Source organism: Humulus lupulus, chromosome 9, assembly GCF_963169125.1.
Source record: "Humulus lupulus chromosome 9, drHumLupu1.1, whole genome shotgun sequence".
NCBI classification, from domain to species: Eukaryota; Viridiplantae; Streptophyta; class Magnoliopsida; order Rosales; family Cannabaceae; genus Humulus; species Humulus lupulus.
In genome coordinates, this window is record NC_084801.1 from 166,237,743 (window position 1) to 166,261,579 (window position 23,837).

General features: G+C 32.5%; 2 protein-coding genes across 5 annotated transcripts; one reads left to right on the plus strand and one right to left on the minus strand.

Moving 5' to 3' along the window:
• Nucleotides 1-3,915: 3,915 nt before the first annotated feature.
• LOC133802389 (uncharacterized) lies at nucleotides 3,916-7,918 on the minus strand. 2 transcript variants are annotated; one of them, XR_009877295.1, is made up of 4 exons: nucleotides 7,425-7,918; nucleotides 7,116-7,186; nucleotides 6,779-6,913; nucleotides 3,916-4,032 (listed from the first exon to the last, which is right to left on the minus strand). XR_009877295.1 is itself a non-coding variant. In XM_062240685.1 (3 exons), the coding sequence occupies exons 1-3, from the start codon at nucleotides 7,719-7,721 to the stop codon at nucleotides 6,841-6,843; spliced, it is 441 nt and encodes a 146-aa protein (XP_062096669.1). In that variant the 5' UTR covers nucleotides 7,722-7,918; the 3' UTR covers nucleotides 6,555-6,840. The 2 variants fall into 2 exon arrangements, 1 of the variants encoding a protein (XP_062096669.1); XM_062240685.1 differs by lacking the exon at nucleotides 3,916-4,032 and having other exon boundaries at nucleotides 6,555-6,913.
• A 4,479-nt stretch (nucleotides 7,919-12,397) lies between these two features.
• On the plus strand, nucleotides 12,398-18,435 carry LOC133800962 (transcription factor bHLH140). 3 transcript variants are annotated; one of them, XM_062239078.1, is made up of 7 exons: nucleotides 12,398-12,553; nucleotides 12,676-12,803; nucleotides 13,729-14,684; nucleotides 15,143-15,788; nucleotides 15,869-16,039; nucleotides 16,513-16,812; nucleotides 18,244-18,435. In XM_062239078.1, the coding sequence occupies exons 1-7, from the start codon at nucleotides 12,517-12,519 to the stop codon at nucleotides 18,253-18,255; spliced, it is 2,250 nt and encodes a 749-aa protein (XP_062095062.1). In that variant the 5' UTR covers nucleotides 12,398-12,516; the 3' UTR covers nucleotides 18,256-18,435. The 3 variants fall into 3 exon arrangements, with proteins under 3 accessions (XP_062095062.1, XP_062095060.1, XP_062095061.1); XM_062239076.1 differs by lacking the exon at nucleotides 18,244-18,435 and adding an exon at nucleotides 17,374-17,524; XM_062239077.1 differs by lacking the exon at nucleotides 18,244-18,435 and having other exon boundaries at nucleotides 16,513-17,215.
• The last annotated feature ends 5,402 nt before the right edge of the window (nucleotides 18,436-23,837 follow it).

Below are 23,837 nucleotides of genomic sequence, written 5' to 3' on the forward strand. Positions count from 1 at the left end.
TTATTATCTAGCATCACAAATTACTTCAAGAAAAATGCTATGGAAATTATTTCCAAGAGAAGAAACCACATACAAAATAATGAATTCACAACTACATCGAAGCAAACAAAGAAACCAAACACTAAATTATAAGACATTGGTTCTTTTTTTAGTATGAAATCATGTGTTCATGTATATGTGTGAGAGAGAAAGAAAGGAAGGAAACGATAGAGAAGTTAAACAAAATTTATATATGTACCATACTAACTCTTTGAATGAATCTCAATGGTCTTAAGAGCAGTGGAATCATAAACATATGATTATGTGCATATAAATATAATAGCATAATGTAAGAAGCAATAAAGAGCACTACATATGCTTGTGTGCATATAAACATAGCTGCATGATGTAAGGCATATATAAGATCCAATGGCCTAGAATCTAGATGACACTCATATTATATGTGTGCAAGGCAAACATCTAATTAGGCTTACTAAAAAAGAAGCAATAAAGAGCTTAAATGGTTGTGCCAATTCATTAGTTTGAAATAGTTTGAGAGATTAAATAAAGAGCATGACCATGTATTTAGACTAAGTCCAACAAGCCATAAGAAACTCATAAAAGAGAAACACAAATAGAACACCACAATAAACTAAGCTACAAAAATCAAGCAGCAGGCTTGTACTCAGGGAGCCAAATAATTGTATGACTATGAAATGAAAGAACTCATTGTCTAATGTTCAACTACTTTTTAGTTAACTACTCTACAAGATACCAACTGCACTTTAAGATCAATGCATTTGTGTGTATATGTTGTTTTCTTGCATTCAAAAGATATATTCAGTTTACTGAAGCCAAAAAAACATGAAAGTAATGTGCCTTGCGTTTGTTATGGTAAGAAGTTTAAAAAAAAATCTTCCAAATTATCTTATGTACTCTTAAAATGGAGGGATCAAAGGCAGAAAAGGACCAATTTCAATTCAAGTTGAGATATATGAATTCACACCCTCCTTTCACCTAGTTGAGGTAAGCAAGTCCAGTGGTGATACATTGGAATGCAAAACAATAATGAAAAAGGATATAAGACCAGCTCTGAAAGACATTGTTTGGGCATGGCAAGGTGAACAGATGCAGCAAGAATAATCACAACACCACCATCAACAATTTTTGCATAATTCCATTCTATTTTAGTGTGTTCATTTTCTTAATGCATTCACATGCTGTATTATTTTATGTTTTAATAATAATGGTATCAATTATGATGAGATTATTTGAGCACAAGAAAGCAATTATTAAGAAGAAAAAACTAATTTGCAGCATGTCTGTTTTAGTAGCCAGGATAGCTTTTCCCAAAGAATAATTGTTGTCTTTGTAGATAGAATTGTACAGTAATGGACAAATACACAATTGATCAAGGTCTTGGGATTCAAGGGTAGACAAAAGTTAATTATTTTATCTCCAACATGATTTGTAACCACTAACCAGTAAAGTGCATATGCTATAAATATAGAGAGTGAATGTATCAGAGAGTAACAATTCCACTACAATGAAGTTTCATATAAAATCATACCAGTATGAGCAATCGATTATTAGAGCGCAAATAGCCTTTAATTGCATCATTATTAGGAAAATCAAGTGTTGCATCTCGAATTCGTATTTCCGCCTCAACAACAATATCATTTAGTTCACTGAACAAAAATAAAATTTCACTATAGTCCATCTATAACTTCACAAATACAAGTATGGGATCTTTCTAAAACTAATAACAAATATATTAAATATCTCCCTATCATGTACTCAGGAAACAATTATCTATTAGTCTTTTTTTTTTTATCTAATACTCTGACATGCTATGGAGTTTGCATGCTATGGAGAGCTTCTATTCATGCCTTCAAATATAAATGTTCAATTAAACATGATGCATTTAAGACAAGAGTCAAAAGGTTTTACAATGCTATCTTATTTTCATATTTATGACAATCTTGGCATGCTACAAGCTCATAACTGACAAGATTCATACCATCCCTTAAAGATGTGACTAGTGCTACATCTGAAAAAGATAAATGGGTATTTAGGTGCAAATGAGGCTACTTGAAGACATTTCATGCGAACTTGAAATTTTTTCCCACTTAATCTGGGATTCTGTCACTACCTTAAAACGGGGCTGCTTATAATTCACTAATTTCAGTTATAGTAGCACTCTGTCTTTCATTCTCAGAGAGCGATCCTGTAAAGAAAGAAAGATAGGATCAGAAAGAGTACACAGTCGTTACTCCTTAGGAACTAGAAAGTTACATCTAACATGTGAGAAATAATCATAGCGAAATTGGAGTGTATAAATATCATATGAATGAAAATACATATAGCTTATTAGCTTTTATGTTTAGACATTTAGTTGCCGCACTGGCATGAGAAACTGAGGTTCAATTCAAGAAAAAAAACAAAGATGGGGCACAATGATGTGACCTACTCATCAAGATACCACATAGATGGGTCACTGATGTGATCTACACCAAGCTTAACACTCTCAAGGTCCTATTTTAATCGTACCAGGTAAGCCTATACCATTTGAAATATAGAACCATTGTGTCTGAAAGAGTGATTGCTTAATCTAACAATGATAAGATACGGTTCAGTATACACAACTGTCAACAACACTTAAAACATTTGTCCAAATACCAAATAGCCCAAAAAGAATATAGTGAGATATAAATTGTCCATTCATATAGTAATTACTGACAAAGATGGCCATAAACAAACCAAGTGATGTATTGGAACAGCTGTCAATGTTCCAAATTTGTCGTTAATTCGTCCAACAATTTCATGGAGCTGGCTTGTGAGTTTTTGATCTGTGAAAAGGCAATATGAAACAGTGTATTAATTGAATTTTAGCAACAAAGCAAACAAAATGCACTTAGAATTGAAGTGTACTTCCTCAAACAAGGTAAGTTGTTTAACTTTGAAAAAAAAAATCTTAACCATTGTTGACTGAGTAAATTATTTTAAAACAATGACAGTAATAAGATGGAGAGACAAAATAGAACACTATTCTGCATCAACCCCAAGCTACAATCAGAAGTAACCTAGAACTCAAAACATAAAGCTTATAGCTCAAATTCAGACATAGAAACACATTAAACGACTAAAGGATCTAGCACAAGGAATTCAACTTAAATTTAGACATTCCAATGAGTTTTTCTCTCCTTACTAAAGAAGAAGAATTCCTAAAATGCAACAGACGTTAGTCCTTCTGCCAGGGCATGAATTAATCAAGGAAACAAAAATAAATCATGAAACATAAAGAATAAAACTATTTAAAAATCAGGCAAACACAAGAAGAAGCAATGCAAATTTAGACAGAAGTATACACTCTGGAACATCTGTTCTAGTTGGCACAACAATTTGCAACAAAAATACTTTATCACGCCAATCACGGTTTTCCTCGAGGAATTTTTTGAGGGCTAATATCTTTTGAGGAATCCCTTTGATCATATCAAGGTGATCTACACCTAACATCACCTGTAATGCCATATATTTCACATAAGAAATAGTTAATATATAAAACATAAGATATATCATTAAATATACAAATTAGAGAGGAAAAAAATATTAATCTACTAAAATTAGAATTACAAACACCTCTCTACCCATGTAAAAAGGTCGTGATGAGAAGATGGATCTCAAGTAATAAATTCAATGGTCAGCAATAAATAGAAAGCATAAATGTGTTCCTAATTCTTACACAGGTTTGCATAATCATCAAGATTTCAACTATTATAGCCTTTATAGTGCTCAAGAATTATTTTTATTTACATAACATAAAAAGAGTTCCAAACTCGTAATGATAGTATGCGAATTCCCCAAAAGTCCTAGATTTCAACTATTTATAATCAAAGTTAAAAAAACAGAACGCGCATTTATTTTCAAATAAAAATAGATCTGCATATTCAATCATATTTATAAAAGAAAGAAAACTTACTTGATCCATGGTTTATTGACTTAATAAGGTGACTCATCTCAGCTTTGTACCAAAAAACTAAGCCATTGCTGTCACTAACAAAAAGAACCCAAAAATGATTAAAGATTAAAAAAAAATCCAAAAGGCAGAGTATACAGTAGTAGGATAGCTTAATTGACAATGTACCTGAGTTTCTCTTCATTGGTTCTGTCAAGACATAAAGAAATAGCCCAGTTGACTATGTACCAGGAAAAAGCAAGAGTTCCACCATAGAAAATGTTTTGTAAGAGGAGAGGGAACCTGAACAATTGACAATAAATGTCATAATAAGTGTATGAGAAAACAATATCCCCAACTATTTAATTATGTGAACGAGAACCTTTTTCATATCATTACTAGTCCCATAATAAAAATTAGTAGATTCAATATTAGAAATAGAGTAAATATATGATAAATAATGTATATGTGATTTTTAATTTGAATGCACCTCTACAAATTTATTATTAAAATATGAGAATGTTAACATACTTGCTTGCTTGCCAGAGTATATAAATATATGTTTATTTGTATACATGTTGTGGATACATGCTACTCGAGTTTGAAAACACAAGCTGAGTTAGTCTAGAGAGCATGATAAAACTATGAAAATAATGAAATATACGCCATCATCTAGTGAACACATAGGTACTAAAACTTTCACAAGTCTCACACAACATCTGGGTCAATAAAGAGGAGTTGGTTTAGTCTATGATAGTTCCATTCATGTCATCTTTTACTGTTTTTTCATGCACTTCATGTCATCTAAGTCAATATTATTTTTTACATGCTCTTTTTAATTTTTATCTGCATTGCATTCATATCCTCATACTGAAAAAAAATATTACATGATATTTTAACACATAATAGACCCAGAAAAGAAAAGAAAAGAAAAAAGTTCAAAATTCTATAACAAAAATTGGGTGTGTTTACCTGAAATGAAATGTGATTGTCCAAACTATCAGCCTCAGGCAACTTTTCTAGATCCTTGGACTATACCAAGTAAACCCTAACTCCATATATAAAAACAACAAAGCTCCATGAAAATTAGAAGTATAAGGTCCTTGGACTGGGCCAAGTGAGCACAACCTCCATTGTTAAACAACCAAGCTCCATGAAAATTAAATAAAAAACCCATGTCCTAAGATCTAAACAAACCCCAAAATTTTTTTACGCAACTCAGAGACCTTCCAAATATCACATTTCTGTGGTTTTCTTAAAAATTCAGATCACTCTCTAATTTATTTCAAAAATATAAATAATAAAGATAATATTAGATAAATAAATATAAAAAACTACAAATATATAAATACAAAATTAATTACCAGTTTCATAACTAGAAAGATATATGAAGAGCCATAATGATAAAAAAAAAAAGACTTGCTCATAATTTTCATGTAAGCATTTGATCAAACAGATTAAGCATAATTGTGATCAAAATCAAATTCGGTACAAGTCTATAATTCATTTATAGAATTTGTAGAGAAAAAAAATAGAGAAAATAATTTACTAAGAAAAAGAACATAATGAGATTATTACCACAAATGATCTTGTAGATTTAGATTCAATGGTTTCAAAGAAGAGCTTATATTGATGATCAATATTGTCTCCTCCTTTTGAGCATTGACCAACAAAAAATCTGATCTGAAATAAAAGATCAGAAAAGGAAAAGGTCCTTCCTTCAACAAAGCTAATATTCTTTAAGCAGAGTACAAGAGAAAGAGAGAGAAAATTAATTATGACTTTCATAACTGAAAAAATATATGAAGAGCCAAAATGATAAAAAAAAAAACAGACAATGAATATGAAAAAAAGGGATGCCATAAAGCTAGGAGCGGATTTAGAATGCAAGGCTTAATTAATAAAATTATAAATAAGAAAAGGTAATTCCCTTTTTTACAACCTTCCAGAATATAAATTCATACCCATTCTTTTATTTTCTGCTAGAAACAAAAAGTGAAGATATTATTAAACATTTTTTATGGTCTGCATAAACTTCAGAGAGACATTTCATCAAACACATTATGCACAGTGCAAAAATAGCTTATACAGAAGTCTTAGCAGCTCCAATTTTGGTGAGGCTTTACATTGAGCATGATATATATGAGCACGACTAATCAAACATATTAAGTTAAGCCTTACTTGATATAGATGTAGATATATCTATATTTAAGAATTGAAAGTCAAAATTTAAGCATTTACTTGCCATTATCAATTTTCTCATAAAAACAAATGGCCAAGCTTCAATAAATACAGTGTAAAATCATGAACAAACTTTCCACTATTAAAGGCTCCAAAATAATACTTGAGCTTGTTATATAGATTCTCTTTTATCTTTGACTTTGAGCTAACCCCATACGAGCCATATTAAAAAAAAAGTGATTAAAACATACAGAAAAAAAAAACCATTACCTTTTACTCTCCTCATGTATATGCAATAAACGAGTAAAGAAATCTCAAAAACACCTCCAATGGCAGCTAAAACTAACAATATTGCTTACACCTAATATTCAAATTTATCCTTTCAACACGACATAGAAAAGCAAATGATCTAAATATATAGTTTAAACACATAGGCAAATGGTGAAAGCTTGCTCATTCGTAACTATGAATATGACATTCAGATGTATATATATATTTCTTGTCTACCAAAAGAAAGTTGTCTAATAGCTATTAAGTCACCAAACCCGATAACACAGTCACTGCCCTTGGAAGAGACTAAACCTTTTTTCATGGATCCTAATGGATGAGAACTTGATAACAAATAGTGTTAGAGAGACATGATACACAGTATTGGAGAAATACCAGTTCAGTTCCGAAACTTGGTACTTGTTCGGCAACACTCTCAATCAATTGTTGTCCTGACATCAATGAGTTTTTATACTTAGCAAAAGTTTCAGATTCTGGTGCAAGAGGATTAGACGTGGGCCTATCAACATCCTGCAAAGCAAAAATAATAAGATTGAGTGTTTAAATCTTGGTCGAACCACATGAGAAAGCACTTCACAGGGCGATATATACACAAATGAAACCCAAACTTGATATTCATATCCATACCTTTTTTCTACTTAAGTCATCTAGCTGACTGTTTTTCTTCGAGACCCTGATCCTTTTCTTCTTGAAAATGATCTCATTTCCTTACCAGATAATTTCAGCAGGCCCTTCTTCGTATTCCCCTTCATCACTCTCATTACCCTCATGTGCAGTCTCAGCCTGTCATAAATTTAACAAAGCAACTATAATTTCCTTTCTAGAATTACATATTCTCTCTGCCAATCAGCGAAAACTCAAAACATTCTATAACAAGACAAACAAAGTTCTTCTTTCCATATCAATATCTCAAACCTTTAGGTATATTATATTAATTTGGTTAGTTTTTTATTCTTTTCCAGCAACCAAACAGCCGTTAAAACCAAAATACTCCGAGAAAGTAAAGAAAAGAAGAAAGTACCTGTTGTTTCCGAGACTCTTCGTTCAGTGCCTTCTTTCGTTGTTCCTCATATTCTTCTTCTTCTTCCATCTTCTTCCATTTCATCTCCATGGCCTCGAGCCCTGAACGAAAGAAGACACTGGACGAAGAGTCTCTTTCCGTCTCCGTCTCTGTCTCCACCTCTGCAATCTGGTTGGGAGAGAATGAGCCCTGAATGCCGCCGCTACCACCATTACCAGCGGCAAACAGAAGATCGTGCCTCCTAGAAATATATCTCAAAGTACTAGTGTAATCAAACCAGTCCTCATCCCCCATCATCAAGTCCCCTAACCTCAAAACCCCTTCCGGGGACCCAAAAGAGTCAAGGTTGGCTTGCTCTGCGGGTAACCGAAACCGACAAACGGGGCAGGAGTTATGGTGAGCAAGCCAGGGCAGAATGCAGTCGGGATGGTAGAGATGCTTACAGGGAAGCAGTTTGGCCTCAATGCCAAGCTCGAACTAGTCCTTGCAGACGGCGCAAAGCATAAAATGGTCATCGTTCAGAAGGGACTGGTTGATTCTAATGGTGGGTATTGCGTAAATGGAAGATTTCAAGTAGGGAGAGCGCAGATGGGTGCAAAGAAGAAAACGGGAGAGTTATAGGCTGGCTAGGAAAAAAATATAACAAGTTATAGGCGGGCACCAAAATAAATTAGCACCATTTTTTTATTTTACCACATATATGTATATCATAATACTTTTTCAGAGTATTATATTTTGTGTTATGATAAGGGTATTTGGTGTAGTGCTGGTATTTCATTTTCTTCCTCCAACGGTGGATCTGCGACGGGAGGAAGGTCCTCTGGCCTCTCATGATGCGGGTGTGCCTAAGGATTCGCTTGAGACTGGTTTTGCGTATCAACCATGATCGAGGCTTCTTTCTAACTTTCTACAAATCTCAATAAAAGTATCAAAATGTTGACCCAAATTTCTATCAACTCAATAAAATAAGAAGAAGGGCTGATATAAAAGAATAAATGACACAATAGATTTTTATGTGGTTCGGTTGTTAACAAGGCCTAGTTCACGAGTCACTTGTATTATAGAAAGCTTGCTGAAATGACAAGCTTTTTAGGGTTTACAGCTTAGGAAGAGAGTTGCCTTGCTCCAAGGTCATTAGGGGTCCAAAATCTAGGGTTTCAAATCTTTACAAATGACTCCCTCATGACCTATTTATAGGCAGTGTGAGGGGAGATAAAGGGGTTGTCAACATTTATTACATATCATTTTATTCCCACATTCTTTGGAGAAATATTCATTACACAATAGGTGTAACACCCTACTAATCTAGGACCGTTACATTGTGTATTAAAAATAGTGTTTAACTTGTTAAGCAAGTCATTTGGACTCAAAAGTGTAATTAAAATTAATTAAAGGCGCAGGTGATAAAATTTTAGTCAAAAGATGTAAACTTTTCATTTATAAACTTAAAATATTTACAAGGGATCCCAAAAAGTTAATTACAACATAATTATAAACAAAGTTTACAAAATAGTCGACCTAAGCGACAAAATTGGACTCATAACCTAAGTCCTTCAAAATAACTTGACCATGGTGGCCAAGCATGCCGAACATGTAGGTGTCGCCCTAAAGCCCCCCAACTCATGGCTGGTCGGCCTTTCCTTTGCATTTACCTGCACCACGAAGCACCCGTGAGCCAAGGCCCAGCAAGAAAAACATTATGACACTATAATTAACTAATTGAACATGATAGCTAACAACATTCTTCCACAAGAAATAAATGACTCATTTTAGTTCATTAACAGAGTACACGACTAGTGCCAAGCGAGTGTGTGAACAACACTCTGCAGTGGTCTCACGCCATCACAACCTAAATTCTGCATGTCTTGTCGAATATGACCTATGATGATCAAACCTAGACAATCATAAAGCAAGAAAATGGAATAGTAATAATAGGAAAGATACACAACACATTTATAACTGAGTATAGATAACATGGCCAATGCCCAACACAAGGTGCATGTGTGAGTTTTCTTACCTCGGTCCAACACAAGGAATTAAGACGACCTCGAGTGTGATCCTCTCGGGAACCATAGTCACAACAATAAAGTGCATGTTTAGTTTCTCTCGAACTAAAATTGAACACATGGTTGCTATGAACTTTTCTAGGCCTTAAATACCCCTTAATCATGCCTCAAAATGTCCTAGGAACCTTAGCTTTCAATCCCTCAGGGCTACCCATCGAAAACACTTGAAAACAACCCAAAAATATGGCTACCAGCACAGGCTGGTCGATCGACGCAAGTTAGAGGCCAATTCTACACTTTTTTTTTTATGTGATTTTCAAAAACCCAAACTCAAAAAAAAATTCGTTCCAACTTGTATCCAAATCATAATTAAAGTATTAAAACAGTCATAGTACTTCATAACACCCCACAAACAGAAATCAAATATCAAACCCCTTTAAAAATAGAAATTTGTAACTTTAGGGCTCTAAAACTCCAATTTTTCCCAAATCCGAGAATCACTCTAAATTCATGGATTCCAATCTAAAATACAACTTCAAAAATATCTAAAGTTGCATTCTAATACTCAAATGCTCATCAACCAACCTTAAAACCCCTCCCTTGAACTCAAAATCATCAAAGTCCCCCAATTTATCAAGAACATGAGAAAAAAGATGAAAACCTCAAAGAAAGCTTACCTCTGCCGAAGAAAAATTCGAAACCTAAGGTTAGTAATGATGCTAAGCAACTTCCAACTTCTCCTTGAGGCTTGAATCTTCTCTAAAGTTCCTCAAAATTCCAAGAAGTGGCTTCCTAGCTTGAGAAATCCTTGGTTTTCAAAGGAAAAAGCCTTAGAACATTCAAGGAGACTCCAAAAAAAGTGAAGGAGAAGAAGAGTAATCAGATTTGTCCTCTCTTACAAATTATATGGTCAAATGACCATTTTGCCCTTGCCTTACACTTAATCCCCAAGTTGACTTCAAAGGCATTTTAGTCTTTTTGCTTAAAACTCTAATTACACCTCAAACTTCCTAATTAATCCATCAATCCCTAAAATACAAATATTTCACCAATTTATTTCATTACCAATAAATCCCGAAATATTAAAATTCCCAAAATACCCATTGGCTCGACCCGAGCTAGACATTTATCTCCATTGTGACTTTTCCACTAAAATGCTCGAAAGGATCCACTTGTGCCAAACATCTCAAATATATCCACATAATAATGTGGTCATATGCACATAACACAATAAATCACAAGTATACCCTTAACGAGTCGAAATAACAAAAATGCCAATTTTTAACAAAAACAGATCTTTAAACACATTTAATACACATAAACATGCATAAACAATCATATCATAATAGAACTCATATAATTCACACATTCACATATATATTTAATTATTATCACATAATTTCACAATAATTTCACTTATACCCTCCCGACACACTAACCAAAATATTAAACCTTATTTGGAGTTTTGAGACGTTACAATAGGCATATTACACATGTCGCCTAGCCATACGCCTAAAAGGGCAGTTTCCTAGCCTAAAAAGTAGGTGGTCCCGAAATCCTAACGGAAAGGATGCCTGGGACCACTCCCTGGAAAGTGGCCCCTCAAATCTTCGAAAATCTCGCAAAGCCGTTATGGAGACTTTTCGACCCTCCGAGGAGTTGCCACAGAGGGGTCTGACCTCTGTGCTCCCCCGAGGGGTCATGCGTCAAGAGCCTGCAAAGGATCTCGAGGCCTCTCCTCGGGGACTTGGAAAATAGTATGTTGCTTGCGTGTCACCAGGTCGTCTCCCTTTGAGAACTTCTCCGGAAGCCTGTCCCTCGCATCACTACGTGTCGTTAGGTGCTGACGTGGACAGTAGTATGTTTTTTTTTCACCAAATCATGTAAAACTTTTTTCTAGTAACAATTTGGACTAAAATAAAAAGAAATGTGAATTTTAGTATAGGTTCCGAATTATATTAATATAGTTTTTTAATTTTTAACTTAGATAACATACTAATTTTCTTCTGATAACGAATAATGTTATGATTTATTTCTTCTGAAAATATATACTAAAATATAATATAATTAAATTAAGGTCCAAGTCCAATAATCAAATTAACCTTAAAATAATGGGGCGTGGTGCAAAATGACCCTTAATGATGTGTGAAAGTAAGTAAATGTCCATGTTTTTAATTTTGTAGTAAAATAGCATAATCATCTCATTAAAATCACATATTACCAAATATGTTCTTTAACAAATTACTATTTTATTCTAAATATTTTAATATTATGGTATATGTATATTAGTTTTGTTTAATTAGTTTTTATTTTAAAGTTATTTTGATTTTTTTTTCGTTTTTTATGGGTTGTTGAATGATATACCATAACACAAAGTATATATAATGAGTTGAAAAATAATATACCATCAAAACATACAAAATTAGTACTAAAAAATGTACACTATGCTAACAAAGTTATATACTACCATTAAAATGTATATACCTGATACAAAATTATATACTACCACTATGTATAATAAAATTGAAACTAAATATCACAAAAAAAAAATTATATACCATACCACAAAAACCATATACACTAATTGGAAAATAATATACCAACAACCTATAAAAAACTTAAAATATCAATATAACTTTAAAATAAAAATTAATTAAACAAAACTAATATACATATACTACTATATTAAAGTCATACAATCCTAAATAAATAAATAAATTATAAAAAAAAATACATTTTAGGTAATCAAAAATATAAAATGGTTATTTTTCTACAATTTTAAAAATAAACATATTAATTTCTTGATGCCTTTATTTTGGACTATTTACTATAATTTCTCTAAAATAATCCTCAAAAAACATGTCAAATAAATAAATAATCCTCAAAAAAACATTTAAATAATTGAGAAAGCATAGAAAGATAAGCATGAAAGCAAAAGACAAAATGAGATCATAACTAAACTCAAATATTTGCAACTGAAAAGGCTTGCACTTGAAAATAGAAAAAAAAAATAATAAGAAAGTCAACAATTTATTATGCTTTACAGAGAGACCCTATATAGAGTCTCCATCTACAGGTGAAGAAAGATGGCGGACATGGATATCGATACTTACTCAAAAGCAGGTATAAATATATGTATATCTACAACCTTTGTCTAATTACTGTTATTAGGTTGAAGTCGATTATAATCAATATTCCTTCATTTTAACATTGCTTAACAAAACAAAAATTGATGATGTTTGAAGGCGAAGAAGAGCAAGGGAAAGGGAAGACTATGGTTGTAATCTTGATTGGTCCACCGGGCAGTGGAAAAAGTACTTTCTGTGAAGAAGTCATGCGCTTCTCCACTCGACCATGGGTTCGCATTTGCCAGGTTTTTTCTACAACCCTTGATGGGTTCTACGTGTTTGATGAAATGCCCCAATGGGTTTATGTTTCTATTTTGAACTTGAAATTACCACTTTTCACTGATTGTGATAAAGATTTAAGTACAATGTAGTGACGACTCTAAGTTTTTCTTAGAGTTTTGGCCGGTTTGTCCTATGGATGTTACAAGTGCTATGTTTTATTAAGGTCTTTATAATGTGAAATATTGTTGGCTTGCTGCCTTACATCCAGGGTCGTTAATAAGCTTGTTGTTCATCGCTTGATGTTTTTATGTTTGTTATTGGTTTTTTAAGACTGTATCAACTGGCATTTGCTGAAAGGTGTTCGTAAGTGATGTCAAAGGAACCACACGTCCAATATTTTATAAATGAATCATTCTATCTTCCCTATAGAGACATTCACTACGAGGAAAAAAATTGTGGCAATTAACAATGTTGTTGACCCTAAAATATTCAAAATGGCATTACAAATTTTGGACTGTTGGTGTGTTATGATGTTCATAACCGCTGTATTTTGATTCAGGATTATCTCCTATTAAGAGCATACAGTTACATGAGTGCCCATTATGGAAACAGGGTTTGGAACATAATTTCTTTATTTCTTTTAGACCCGTCATTGGAAATTGGGTGAGGGACGAACTATGGTCCATCACTGGCAGTATGTCTGGGTTTTTTTGGGCTAACCATGAGATTTTTGTAATTAAATTTACATTATTTGTGTTCATTTTTTTTTTGTTTGTGTTTAATGATTATAGTGGTTTAACTATAATTAGGAACTTTGTTTTGTAATAATATTTTATTTAATTCAGGGAAGAAATTTGAGGCATATCTCTATCTATATTTTGTACTAGAAGTTTAGTCATCTAGAATGTTGTCTTTGATATGTTAAATTTTCTATATTATGTGTTACAGGACAATATTGCAAATGGTAAAGCTGGGACTAAAGCTCAATGTATAAAGAGTGCAACCACTGCACTGAATGATGGAAAAAGTGTGTTCATTGACAGATGCAACTTGGACAGGGAACAGCGTGCAGAATTTGTTAAGCTTGGTGACCCCAAAGTCGACATGCATGCTGTGGTGCTTGATCTGCCTGCTCGGCTTTGTATATCTCGATCTGTCAAACGAACTGGTCATGAGGGAAACTTGCAAGGTGGAAGAGCTGCAGCTGTTGTGAACAGAATGCTGCAAAATAAAGAATTTCCTAAGCTTAGTGAAGGATTTACTAGAATAACTTTCTGCCAAAATGAGAGTGATGTTGAAGGTGCCATTAATACATATAGTGCACTTGGTCCTTTGGATACTCCACCCAAAGGTGTTTTCAGTCAGAAAAAGTCAGATGCTAAAGTTCAGCTCGGTATAATGAAGTTCTTTAAAAAATCAGAACCTGCTGAATCTGATAATGTTGGATCTGTTGCAACTAGTGATCCGAATTCTGCTTTTCTAAAAAAAAACGAGGAAAAAGATTCCTGTTTTAAAGGACCAGTGTCATTTTCAGATAATGCTGCTACGGAAATAAATGAACATAAAGACCCAATGGAAGGCGTGAATAGGGATGTTTCTGTTTCTCTGGATGATGCTCCCACATTGGCATTTCCATCTATTTCCACATCAGATTTCCAATTCAACCACGAGAAGGCATCTGCCATTATTGTTGAGAAAGTTGAGGAATTTTTGGACAGGATTGGAAATGCTAGACTTGTCTTAGTAGACTTGACTCATAGATCAAAGATTTTGTCTTTGGTTAAGGAAAAAGCATCAAAGAGAAACATTGACTCCAACAAGTTCTTTACTTTTGTAGGAGATATTACTCGGCTTTATTCACAAGGAGGCCTACGCTGCAATGTAATAGCTAATGCTGCCAATTGGTAAGCTACTCTGACTTCATATATTTAATTTAGATCACCTTGTTTAATAGGTTGAAATAATGATGCCAGAAAAGGATATTCCACAACCGTCCAACACCTTTACCATGGACATAAAAAATTCCTAAATTTCAACAAAGATCTGTTTATTGATTTCTAGTTGTAATTATAGATAATTGACTGAGTTTAATGCATGACATAAATATGGAAAAGTTTAGGGATTTAGTTGACTTGAGTTGGCAATGATTTACCCTGTACTAACCAGGAGGTACTCTATCTTCTGAGATGCCCATTTCTGTTGTTAACATTCCCAACTCCTGTAATTTATTAAGTTGAAACAATCACAGAAGCGTATAGGTTCATTCATAAGCCTTTCTTTCACCCTTGTAATGGAGCAATAAGCTATGTTCGTATGATTATCTGCATCTCAGGAAAATCAAATGAACGATATTTCGGTGCAGGCGACTGAAACCTGGAGGTGGAGGTGTGAATGCTGCAATTTTCAGTGCTGCAGGTCCAGCACTAGAGGTTGCAACTAAAGAACAGACAAACTCTCTTCTTCCTGGGAATGCTTTAGTAGTTTCTCTCCCTTCAAATTCTCCCTTGTTTGGCCAGGAAGGAGTAACCCACGTCATACATGTTCTTGGACCAAATATGAACCCACAGAGACCAAACTGTTTAAAAAATGACTATGCTACAGGCTGCAAAATTCTTCGTGATGCTTACACATCACTATTTGAAGGTTTTGCTTCAATAGTAAGGAAGTTACCCCAGGGAAGTAATGATAATCTTTGTTCAAAGCAGTCGGAGATACAAAGACGCGATGAAACGGCCCCTAAAAATAGTGAGCCAAAATTTAGAAGAGATGATGACCATGAATCTGATAGGAGTAAAAAGTACAAGGAATCTCATGTTGAAAATAAGGTTTCTAATTCTAGAGCTGGAAGGATACATCAGAGTGGTGAAAGTTCTGATAGAACAGCAACTAAAGCCTGGGGATCATGGGCGCAAGCTCTTTACCACATTGCCAAGCAACCAGATAACCATAAGGAAGTTGTGCTAGAGATGTCTGATGATATTGTTGTACTAAATGATCTTTATCCAAAGGTTAAATTTGACCTTTTTTTTTAATTTATCGGCTCTGCTTCTTATGTTTGATCTAAACTAAGATATTGAGATTTGTGCAGGCACGGAAGCATCTTTTGGTGTTGACACGATTTGAAAGTCTGGAGCAACTAGCAGATGCACATGAGGAGCATCTTCCATTGTTGAGAAAAATGCACAACGTTGGTTTGAGGTGGACTGAAACATTACTGCAAGAAGATGCATCTTTGATATTTCGTCTTGGCTATCACTCGGTATCTTGCTTACAAATCCTTCCTTATTGTTTTATTTTATTTGTTCAAAACTTTGATAGGGAACATGATAGGCATATTTTGTTATATTAGGAGCAGAAATTTTGGTTGTTGAAAGAAAGGGGAAGGTACTTGGGAAAATCTTAGAGCATTATCTCTTGGAGCTAATCAGACTATTAATAGCTCAAAACAAAAAAATTATTCCAAAAATATCATTTTCCATAAAATCGATTGTTTTTTCCATTTGACAGAATCTGATTTAAGTTGGAAAAAGAACAGAATAGGGTGGCTTGGAACGAGTATAAGTCACCAAGTTATTGAGCTGTGTTTTACTGCACTTTTTTTTTGTCTGATTGTCCAGATTCTCATGCAATTTCCCATTGAGTTTGATATACCATCTGTCTTTGGATCAGTAAGGAATGAAATCTATAAAGGCAATATTTGGTAATAAGCCTTCTCGACCATCTTTATTGCAGGCCCCATCAATGCGACAACTTCACCTACATGTCATCAGCCAAGATTTCAATTCCAAACATCTGAAGAACAAGAAACACTGGAATTCATTCACCACTGCTTTCTTCCGTGATTCTGTGGATGTAATGGAGGAAGTCAGCAGCCACAGAAAAGTGAGACTAGGAGATGATGAAAAGCTGTTGTCTATGGAGTTACGCTGTCACCGTTGTAGAAGCGCTCACCCCAACATCCCCCGCTTAAAGTCACACATCACTAGCTGTAACGTGCCATTTCCTGCCAACCTTCTCCAAAAGGGTCGTCTTGTGAGTGCTTTAAACAACGCCATCATTAATCCATAGAGGAAAGAATCATATCCAAGTTTTATTCTAGGCAAAATCTTTTTCAATAGCCTCTGTACACTGTCATTGTCTTTTTTTGGTGCAGTTATTGTTGTTAGATGCTCTAATATGCTCTGTTAATATTTTGATGGGGGAGGATTGCCCTCCTAAAAAGGCCATGTTGCTTTGGTATATGCTTTTATGAGTAGTTGGACTCTAGACTATAATGGATGCTTAGAAGTTAGAACAAGCTTTTTTAGCCTTTGTTGCCCCTTGGTAGGACCAACTTGAATTTTGATTCTTGTCCCTTAAAAGAGTGAATAGAAAGCTAAGAAATTTGATTTGAGAGAGATAAAGCATGAAAAAAAAGTGACAAGGTTTAACGGAATTTGTTTATGTCAATTACATCTTGTATGTTTTTTTAATGTATTGGATTCTTTTGTGGTTTATCAAATTAGTGGTACAATACAAACAAACTATGGTAACTTGGTCACTGGTTAGAGGTGCACCGAACGACCATTATTGTAGTGTCGTTTTGTCACGCAGATTTCACGTGATACTACAATGCATGGTCGATGGTTGATTGGGGAGCCAATAGCGTACTTTCCTGACAACAAAAACGACAAAGTCTAATGAATGCAAACGCAAGGCAAACCAAATCGATTTATATTTACGTCTGGTTTCGGTGTTCACGTATTTCAATTAAAAATCTATTTTATCACATTCAGACTGAGCCAGAATTTGTAGTGAGAGGTTATATATTTTATTTTAATCTTATGAGCTTAAATGTAATTTTTTAAAAAAATTAAATACTTCTCAAATTGCTTATTTTTGTTTCACGTGTTTCTTTAGAAAAATGTTACACGTTATCTCTTGATGTTTAATGATGATATCTTTTCCTGATAAAAGTTTTCCAGAGTTTTGTTCTCAAGTTTTTTATCTTATTTTGTTTATCCATACAAATTTTATTTCAATTTATTTTTTTTGGAAGAATGTCTGTTTCAGTTTTTCAAGATAATTGATAATTGGTTTTTAAAAAGTTGTTAATTATTTATAATTTAACATATATTTTTACTAGTTATTATATTTTATTTTTACTAATTATTTTTTTTAATAACTTCTTATCTATTTTCTTGTTGTCAAAACATTTTTACTGTGTTCAATTTTACTGAGTTATTCATTGTTCTACTGTTATTCTGTTATTTCATGTGTTAGTATACTTGCCTTTTTCCCTTGTACTTTTTCATGAACTGAAGGGCTAGCGTTCGGTTCTTTAAGTTATAATTTTACTTGTTTTCCTATAATTCATACATATATATATATATATTTATTCACTAGATTCTACTGTGTTATGTAATTATCTCATTTAGTTTCTGATACTAATGTTGGTTTATTTTTTAATGTTTTGTTTTGTAGGATATTTCTTAGAGATCAAGCAGAATTTGTGGCGTTGGCGTTGATGGTGAGGTTGGATTGCATTCTATCAATGTGACTTTCAGTGCATGTTGTAGAGATTGATTGTTTAGCACTTGTGTCCACTTATATTAGCGACATACCTTTTACAATGACTTTGTGTTCTTGTTAGAGGATATAGCAAGTATGTGTTTGACTCCTTAACTAAAAAAATATTTTTTTATTTTAGAACCTAAAAATGATTTTCTGAAAACAAATAGGGCGTGTTTGGCATTGTTTTTATAAAATAATTTTTAAAAATAAAGTTACAAAAAACAAAAATTTTGATAACAACAAAAAATTGTTTTCAAAAAAAAAATTTGTCAATTTGTTTTTCTCACATAACATTTTTAATTATTATTATCACACATCACTTTCACTCTCATTAATTTATCTCTCCTTACTTTCTCTAACACCACTTTCTCTCTCATCACTTTTGATCTCCTTATTTTCTCTTCCATCACTTATTATCTCATTATTTTCTTTTTCATCATTTCCTATATCTTCATTTTCTCTCTCCTCATTTTTTCTATCTCACAATTTTCTCTCTCATCACTTTCTCTCTCTCATTTTTTTCTATCAATTTCTCTCTTCTCAATTTTTTTTCCTCAAAATTTCTCTCCTTACTTTCTCTCCTTATTTTTCATCATTTTTTCTTTCACATTACTTTATCTCATTATTTATTACAAACTTTTAAAATATTTTTCTCTTTTGTAGATATATTTATTTAAGATTTTTTTAAAAAAATAAAACTAAAAAATTATTTTTAGAAAACATTAACCAAACACCTGTTGTATTTTGAAAACTACAAAAACTGTTTTCTGTTCCCATTTCTGAAAACATAATTTTGAAAACAAAAAACATAAAACATAAAATAATGTCAAACAGATCCTATGTTATCCAGATTTCTAAGGGTGTCCCTAATCCATGTTCATCGTTCAGCCAATGTGGCTGCTCATAGATTAGTTGCGTACGCCCTTAGAATGGATAGACAACTTGTTTAGTTAGATGTTATCTCTGATTTTCTTCGGAATATTTATTCTTTTTAGGTTGTCTAACATTATATTTTTTTCAATTAAGTTTTTCATTGCCACAAAAAAAAAAAAAGAAATTTATTTGTTTACTTAGAAAGAAAAAAGTAGGAAGGATAGAAAAATATTTAGTGGGTCCATAAAAAAATTTCATAAAACTGAAGAGGAATTTTTTACAAAATATATTTAAACCAAATTACTTATTTATCCTCATTTCTAATTCAAAATCATTTATATAAAATTATTAAATTGTGATTTTATTTTTACATTATTTTTTTTCCTTCCTACCAAACAATACAAGAGAAATACACTGTCCTTTATATCACTCCAATTTTTTTTTTTTTTATCTCTCGTACTTTCTTTTATTTCTATCTTTCTATTTTTTTTCCTCTATACCAAAAATAAGGTAAATTAAAACATAATTTGTATTCATGTGTGCCAGAGTGGATTAAATAATTAGCCAAAAGTAAGTGTTGAGAAAGAAAATAGATAAACAATGTGTCAAAAGAATATTTTTAATAATTCTTAATGTGAATGTTTAAGTATTTTGTTGGAGTGTAACTTGGTTTATTTTATTTTTTTTAGTTAGAGTTAGGTTGTTCATCTAATTCAATTGGTACTATATTGTTCATAACCAATCCAATCCATAACTAAAGATTTCATAAATTTTCAAAGGATTGTGTGTTTTTTTTTTAAAATGGTAAAATATTCATAAATTTTAATTTAGTAAAAGTTATATTTTTTAGGGATATTTTCGGTAAAATCCCTGATCATTTTGGGTTGACGTATATATAACCCCAATGAAAAGAAATTGATGGCAAAACCCCCCGACTATTACCTTTTTGTTGTAGATGCTCTTAAGCGCGAACTATACATGTTAAGTGCTAGCAAAAACACTCGTGTCAATACTCTATTGGGCCACGTGTTAAATACTTAAGGGTTATTTATGGCGAAACCTCCTATTTTTATTTAATAGATGGACGTATAACCCCAATAATTTTTTTTGAATATATAAATTGATGTCGCATGGTTCTAGCTAGCACTAAACATCGAAAGTGAATGGCTACAACAAAAATATAATAGTAAGAGGTTCTGTTGCAAATATCCCTAATAAAATTCATTTTAAAGTCATATACAAGAACGATTTAATGATTATAAAGTTCTTTCTAAATTATTAATGTTCTTTTATTGTTTCAATTCGAATTTAGAATCTCTCTTTGTGAGGAGAAGTATAGCACCACTAGATTATATTTATGACCACATTAAATCTAAATTTAGATGTTGAGAATTATTTATTTAAACTTGATACTTTTGTTTATATTAGGATTTATGGATTATAGATATGGTAATTATGATTGTAAATTTACTGATTATATGTTTGAACTTACAATAATATTTTAAATGTTTTATATTTTTTTGGACCTTGTGTTTTATCATACTACTTGTTTGGACATTGTGTTTTGACAAATTATTTTTTGGACCCTGTGTGTTTGTAAAATGCTTCAAATAAACCCATAAACCCAATTTTGATGCAAAAAAAAAAATGAAATGACAACACAATTATTAGGTAGAATGATAGAGTTTTTTTCCTGAATTGTTAGTTTGTTGAATTATTTGTGATTTTAGTTCAAAAAACTTTGACTAAAATTGAGTTTATGGGTCTATTTGAACCATTATATAAAATACAGAGTTCAAAAAGTAATTTATCAAAACATATGGTCCAAGTAAGTAATGAGACAAAATACAAGGTTCAAAAATATATAATTATTATTTTAAATATCTAAAGTTATTTAACACACAAATCCAAATCATTTTAACAAGGTTGCAAATTTTTTGTTTTTGTTTTTATTTTGAAGGAACAAGGTTACGATTCCTATCTTAATTAAATTGTGAAAAATTAGAATTTGCAACGGTATTAAGGAAAAAAAAAAGTTGGGATACTAAAAAAATTAATAGATTTTTGAGTGTCACAATTTTATAAGTTTTGAGATAAGCGTACGATTTTTCGGAAGTAGGTTATGAGATAAAATTGTATGCTGCGGAGATAATAGAAGGTTGAGAACATGTGTGTCTTGGTGAAGTATGTTCTGCGAATTATGTGTGCTGCGGTGGCTTATAGTTGAGAACATGCATGTTGTTTGTTGTATGTTTTATTTGATTTGAATTTATAAGTACTAATAACTTAGGATATGCTATAAAAATAGATGAAACTCTGCTCTATTTTTTTTTAAGATTAATATATTAATTGAACATGTTTAATAGGTTAATATATGTAATAATTATGTTTGTTTATGTTGAAATTATAAATACATATGAAATTTGAATATGTTATAGAAATAGAGGAAACTCTGCATATTTTATTTTAGAATTTATTAATTGAACATATTTTTGTTCAATTACAATATTAATTATATTTTCATTATTGACTTAGGAATTAGGTAAATATTATCATTATAAATAAATCATGGATTCTTGAGAATAGAGAAACACAACAATTTTAAGACGAATTCAACCAATTTTAGAATTTGGCCAAACAAATTGTAGTGATCTGGAAAGAATTCATTGTCCATGTATAGATTGTGGTAATGGATTAAAAGGAAATATTACCATGATAAAGAATCATGTATTTTGTCGGGGATTTGATACAAGTTATCATACATGGTATTGGCATGGGGAATCATTGAAAAATAATAATTCATACCCATTTGGGAGGCAAGGGGTTGATGATTTGGGTTATAGTGATTTTGACGATCATCCTATGGAATTGCTCGATGAAGCACAAGAAGAGTTTGTTGATGATCCTTCAAAATTCGATAAATTGGTTAGAGATGCAGATAAACCATTATTCAATGGTTGTCTGAAACAAAGATTACCAACGATGGTGAAATTTTACAACATAAAACCAGAAAATGGAGTTAGCAATAAATGTTTTAGTCAATTTTTAGCTGCTTTTAAGGAGAATTTGCTGTCAGATGATTGCTTCCTTGAGTCTACGTATGAAGTGAAGAAAACTTTAAATTGCATAGGGTTGAAGTATGAGAAGATCCATGCATGTTCGAACGATTGTACGTTATATCGTAAAGAGTATGCAGACATGGACACTTGCCCAGAATGTGATTTACCCTGCTACAATCCTAGCAAGAGTAAGGAGATTAGGATACTTATTCCTCAGAAAGTGATGTGGCACTTGCCTTTGATTACGCGACTTAAGTGATTATATCGAAGTGCAGAGCACTCTGAAAACTTAATATGGCATGAGACTAGGCGAGTGAAAGATGGTAAATTCCGACATCCTGTAGATTCCCAGACCTGGAAAAAAGTTAATAACTTAAATCTATAATTTAAAACTGAACCAAGACATCTTCGTCTAGGTCTAGCTGCAGATGGTGTAAATCCACATAAATTTCTAAGTATTAGGCATAGTTCATGGCCTGTCTTCCTTGTTATGTATAATCTTCCTCCGTGGTTAGTGATGAGAAGAAAGCTTTTTTATGCTCACGTTAATGATTTCAGGCCCAAAACAACTGGGACACAATATAGATGTTTATTTGGCACTATTAATTGAAGATTCAAATTTTTATTATGAAGAATGGTATTTAGGCATATGACGGTTTTAAGAAATAAGTTTTTAACTTAAAAGTTGTATTGTCGTGGATTGTTAAAGATTTCCCGGCTTGTGGTAATCTATCAAGGTTAAGCACAAAAGGTTACCGGGAATGTCCAATATGTTGCACTAACACAAGGGCTCTTCGTCTGTCAAATAGGCACAAAATGTGTTATATGGGTCATAGACGATACTTGCCCCTAATCATCGTTATAGGAAAAAAAAAAGCATTTGATGGTGATAAAGAACAAGGTGTTGTTCCTTTGCCACTTTCGGGGCAACAAATTCTTAAAGAATTAGAGAAAATTGACTTTAAGTATGGAAAAATGAAGAAAAATAAGAAAGTAAATGGATGTTTCCAAAGGAAATCAATTTTTTTCGTCTCCCATACTGGAAAGATTTAATTGTTCGACGATGTTGGATGTCATGCATATATAAAAAAATGTGTGCGAAAGTATTATAGGTACATTACTTGATATTCCTGCTAAAACTAAGGATGGTTTGACTAGTCATTTAGATCTTGTTGAAATGGGTACACAAACTGATTTAGCACCATAAGAGAAAGGTAAACGCACATATTTACCTCCTTCTTGTTTCACGTTGTCTAGAGAAGAGAAAAAAGTTGTATGTAAATCATTTGCAGACATGAAAGTGCCTGATGACTATTCATCCGACATTTAAAACTTGGTATCCATGGGGAATTATTTATTTGTGTAATGCATTAATTTATCAAGTATATTCACATGTCCCAGAAACTGAATACTATCCAATTGGTGAATTCTATCAACCTGTCCACCAAACCACAACAAATCCTTTTGATGAAGATGATCGATCAATTTATGAGTCCCCGCCACCGCCGAGCTATGAAGTGCAATTGTGTTCCAACAATATTGACAATGTAGTGGCTAAGGGTGTTATCATTG

Bases quoted from the DNA above. Each gene is read 5' to 3' on its own strand.
- LOC133800962 (XM_062239076.1), top strand. From the start codon at position 12,517: ATGGCGGACATGGATATCGATACTTACTCAAAAGCAG. The intron at 14,685-15,142 runs GTAAGCTACTCT...ATTTCGGTGCAG, and splicing joins ATAGCTAATGCTGCCAATTG to GCGACTGAAACCTGGAGGTG. The intron at 16,040-16,512 runs GTATCTTGCTTA...TCTTTATTGCAG, and splicing joins TTCGTCTTGGCTATCACTCG to GCCCCATCAATGCGACAACT.
- LOC133802389 (XM_062240685.1), bottom strand. From the start codon at position 7,721: ATGATGGGGGATGAGGACTGGTTTGATTACACTAGTACTTTGAGATAT. The intron at 7,187-7,424 runs GTACTTTCTTCT...AATTTATGACAG, and splicing joins AAGAGTCTCGGAAACAACAG to GCTGAGACTGCACATGAGGG. The intron at 6,914-7,115 runs GTAAGGAAATGA...TTTGCTTTGCAG, and splicing joins GGGCCTGCTGAAATTATCTG to GATGTTGATAGGCCCACGTC.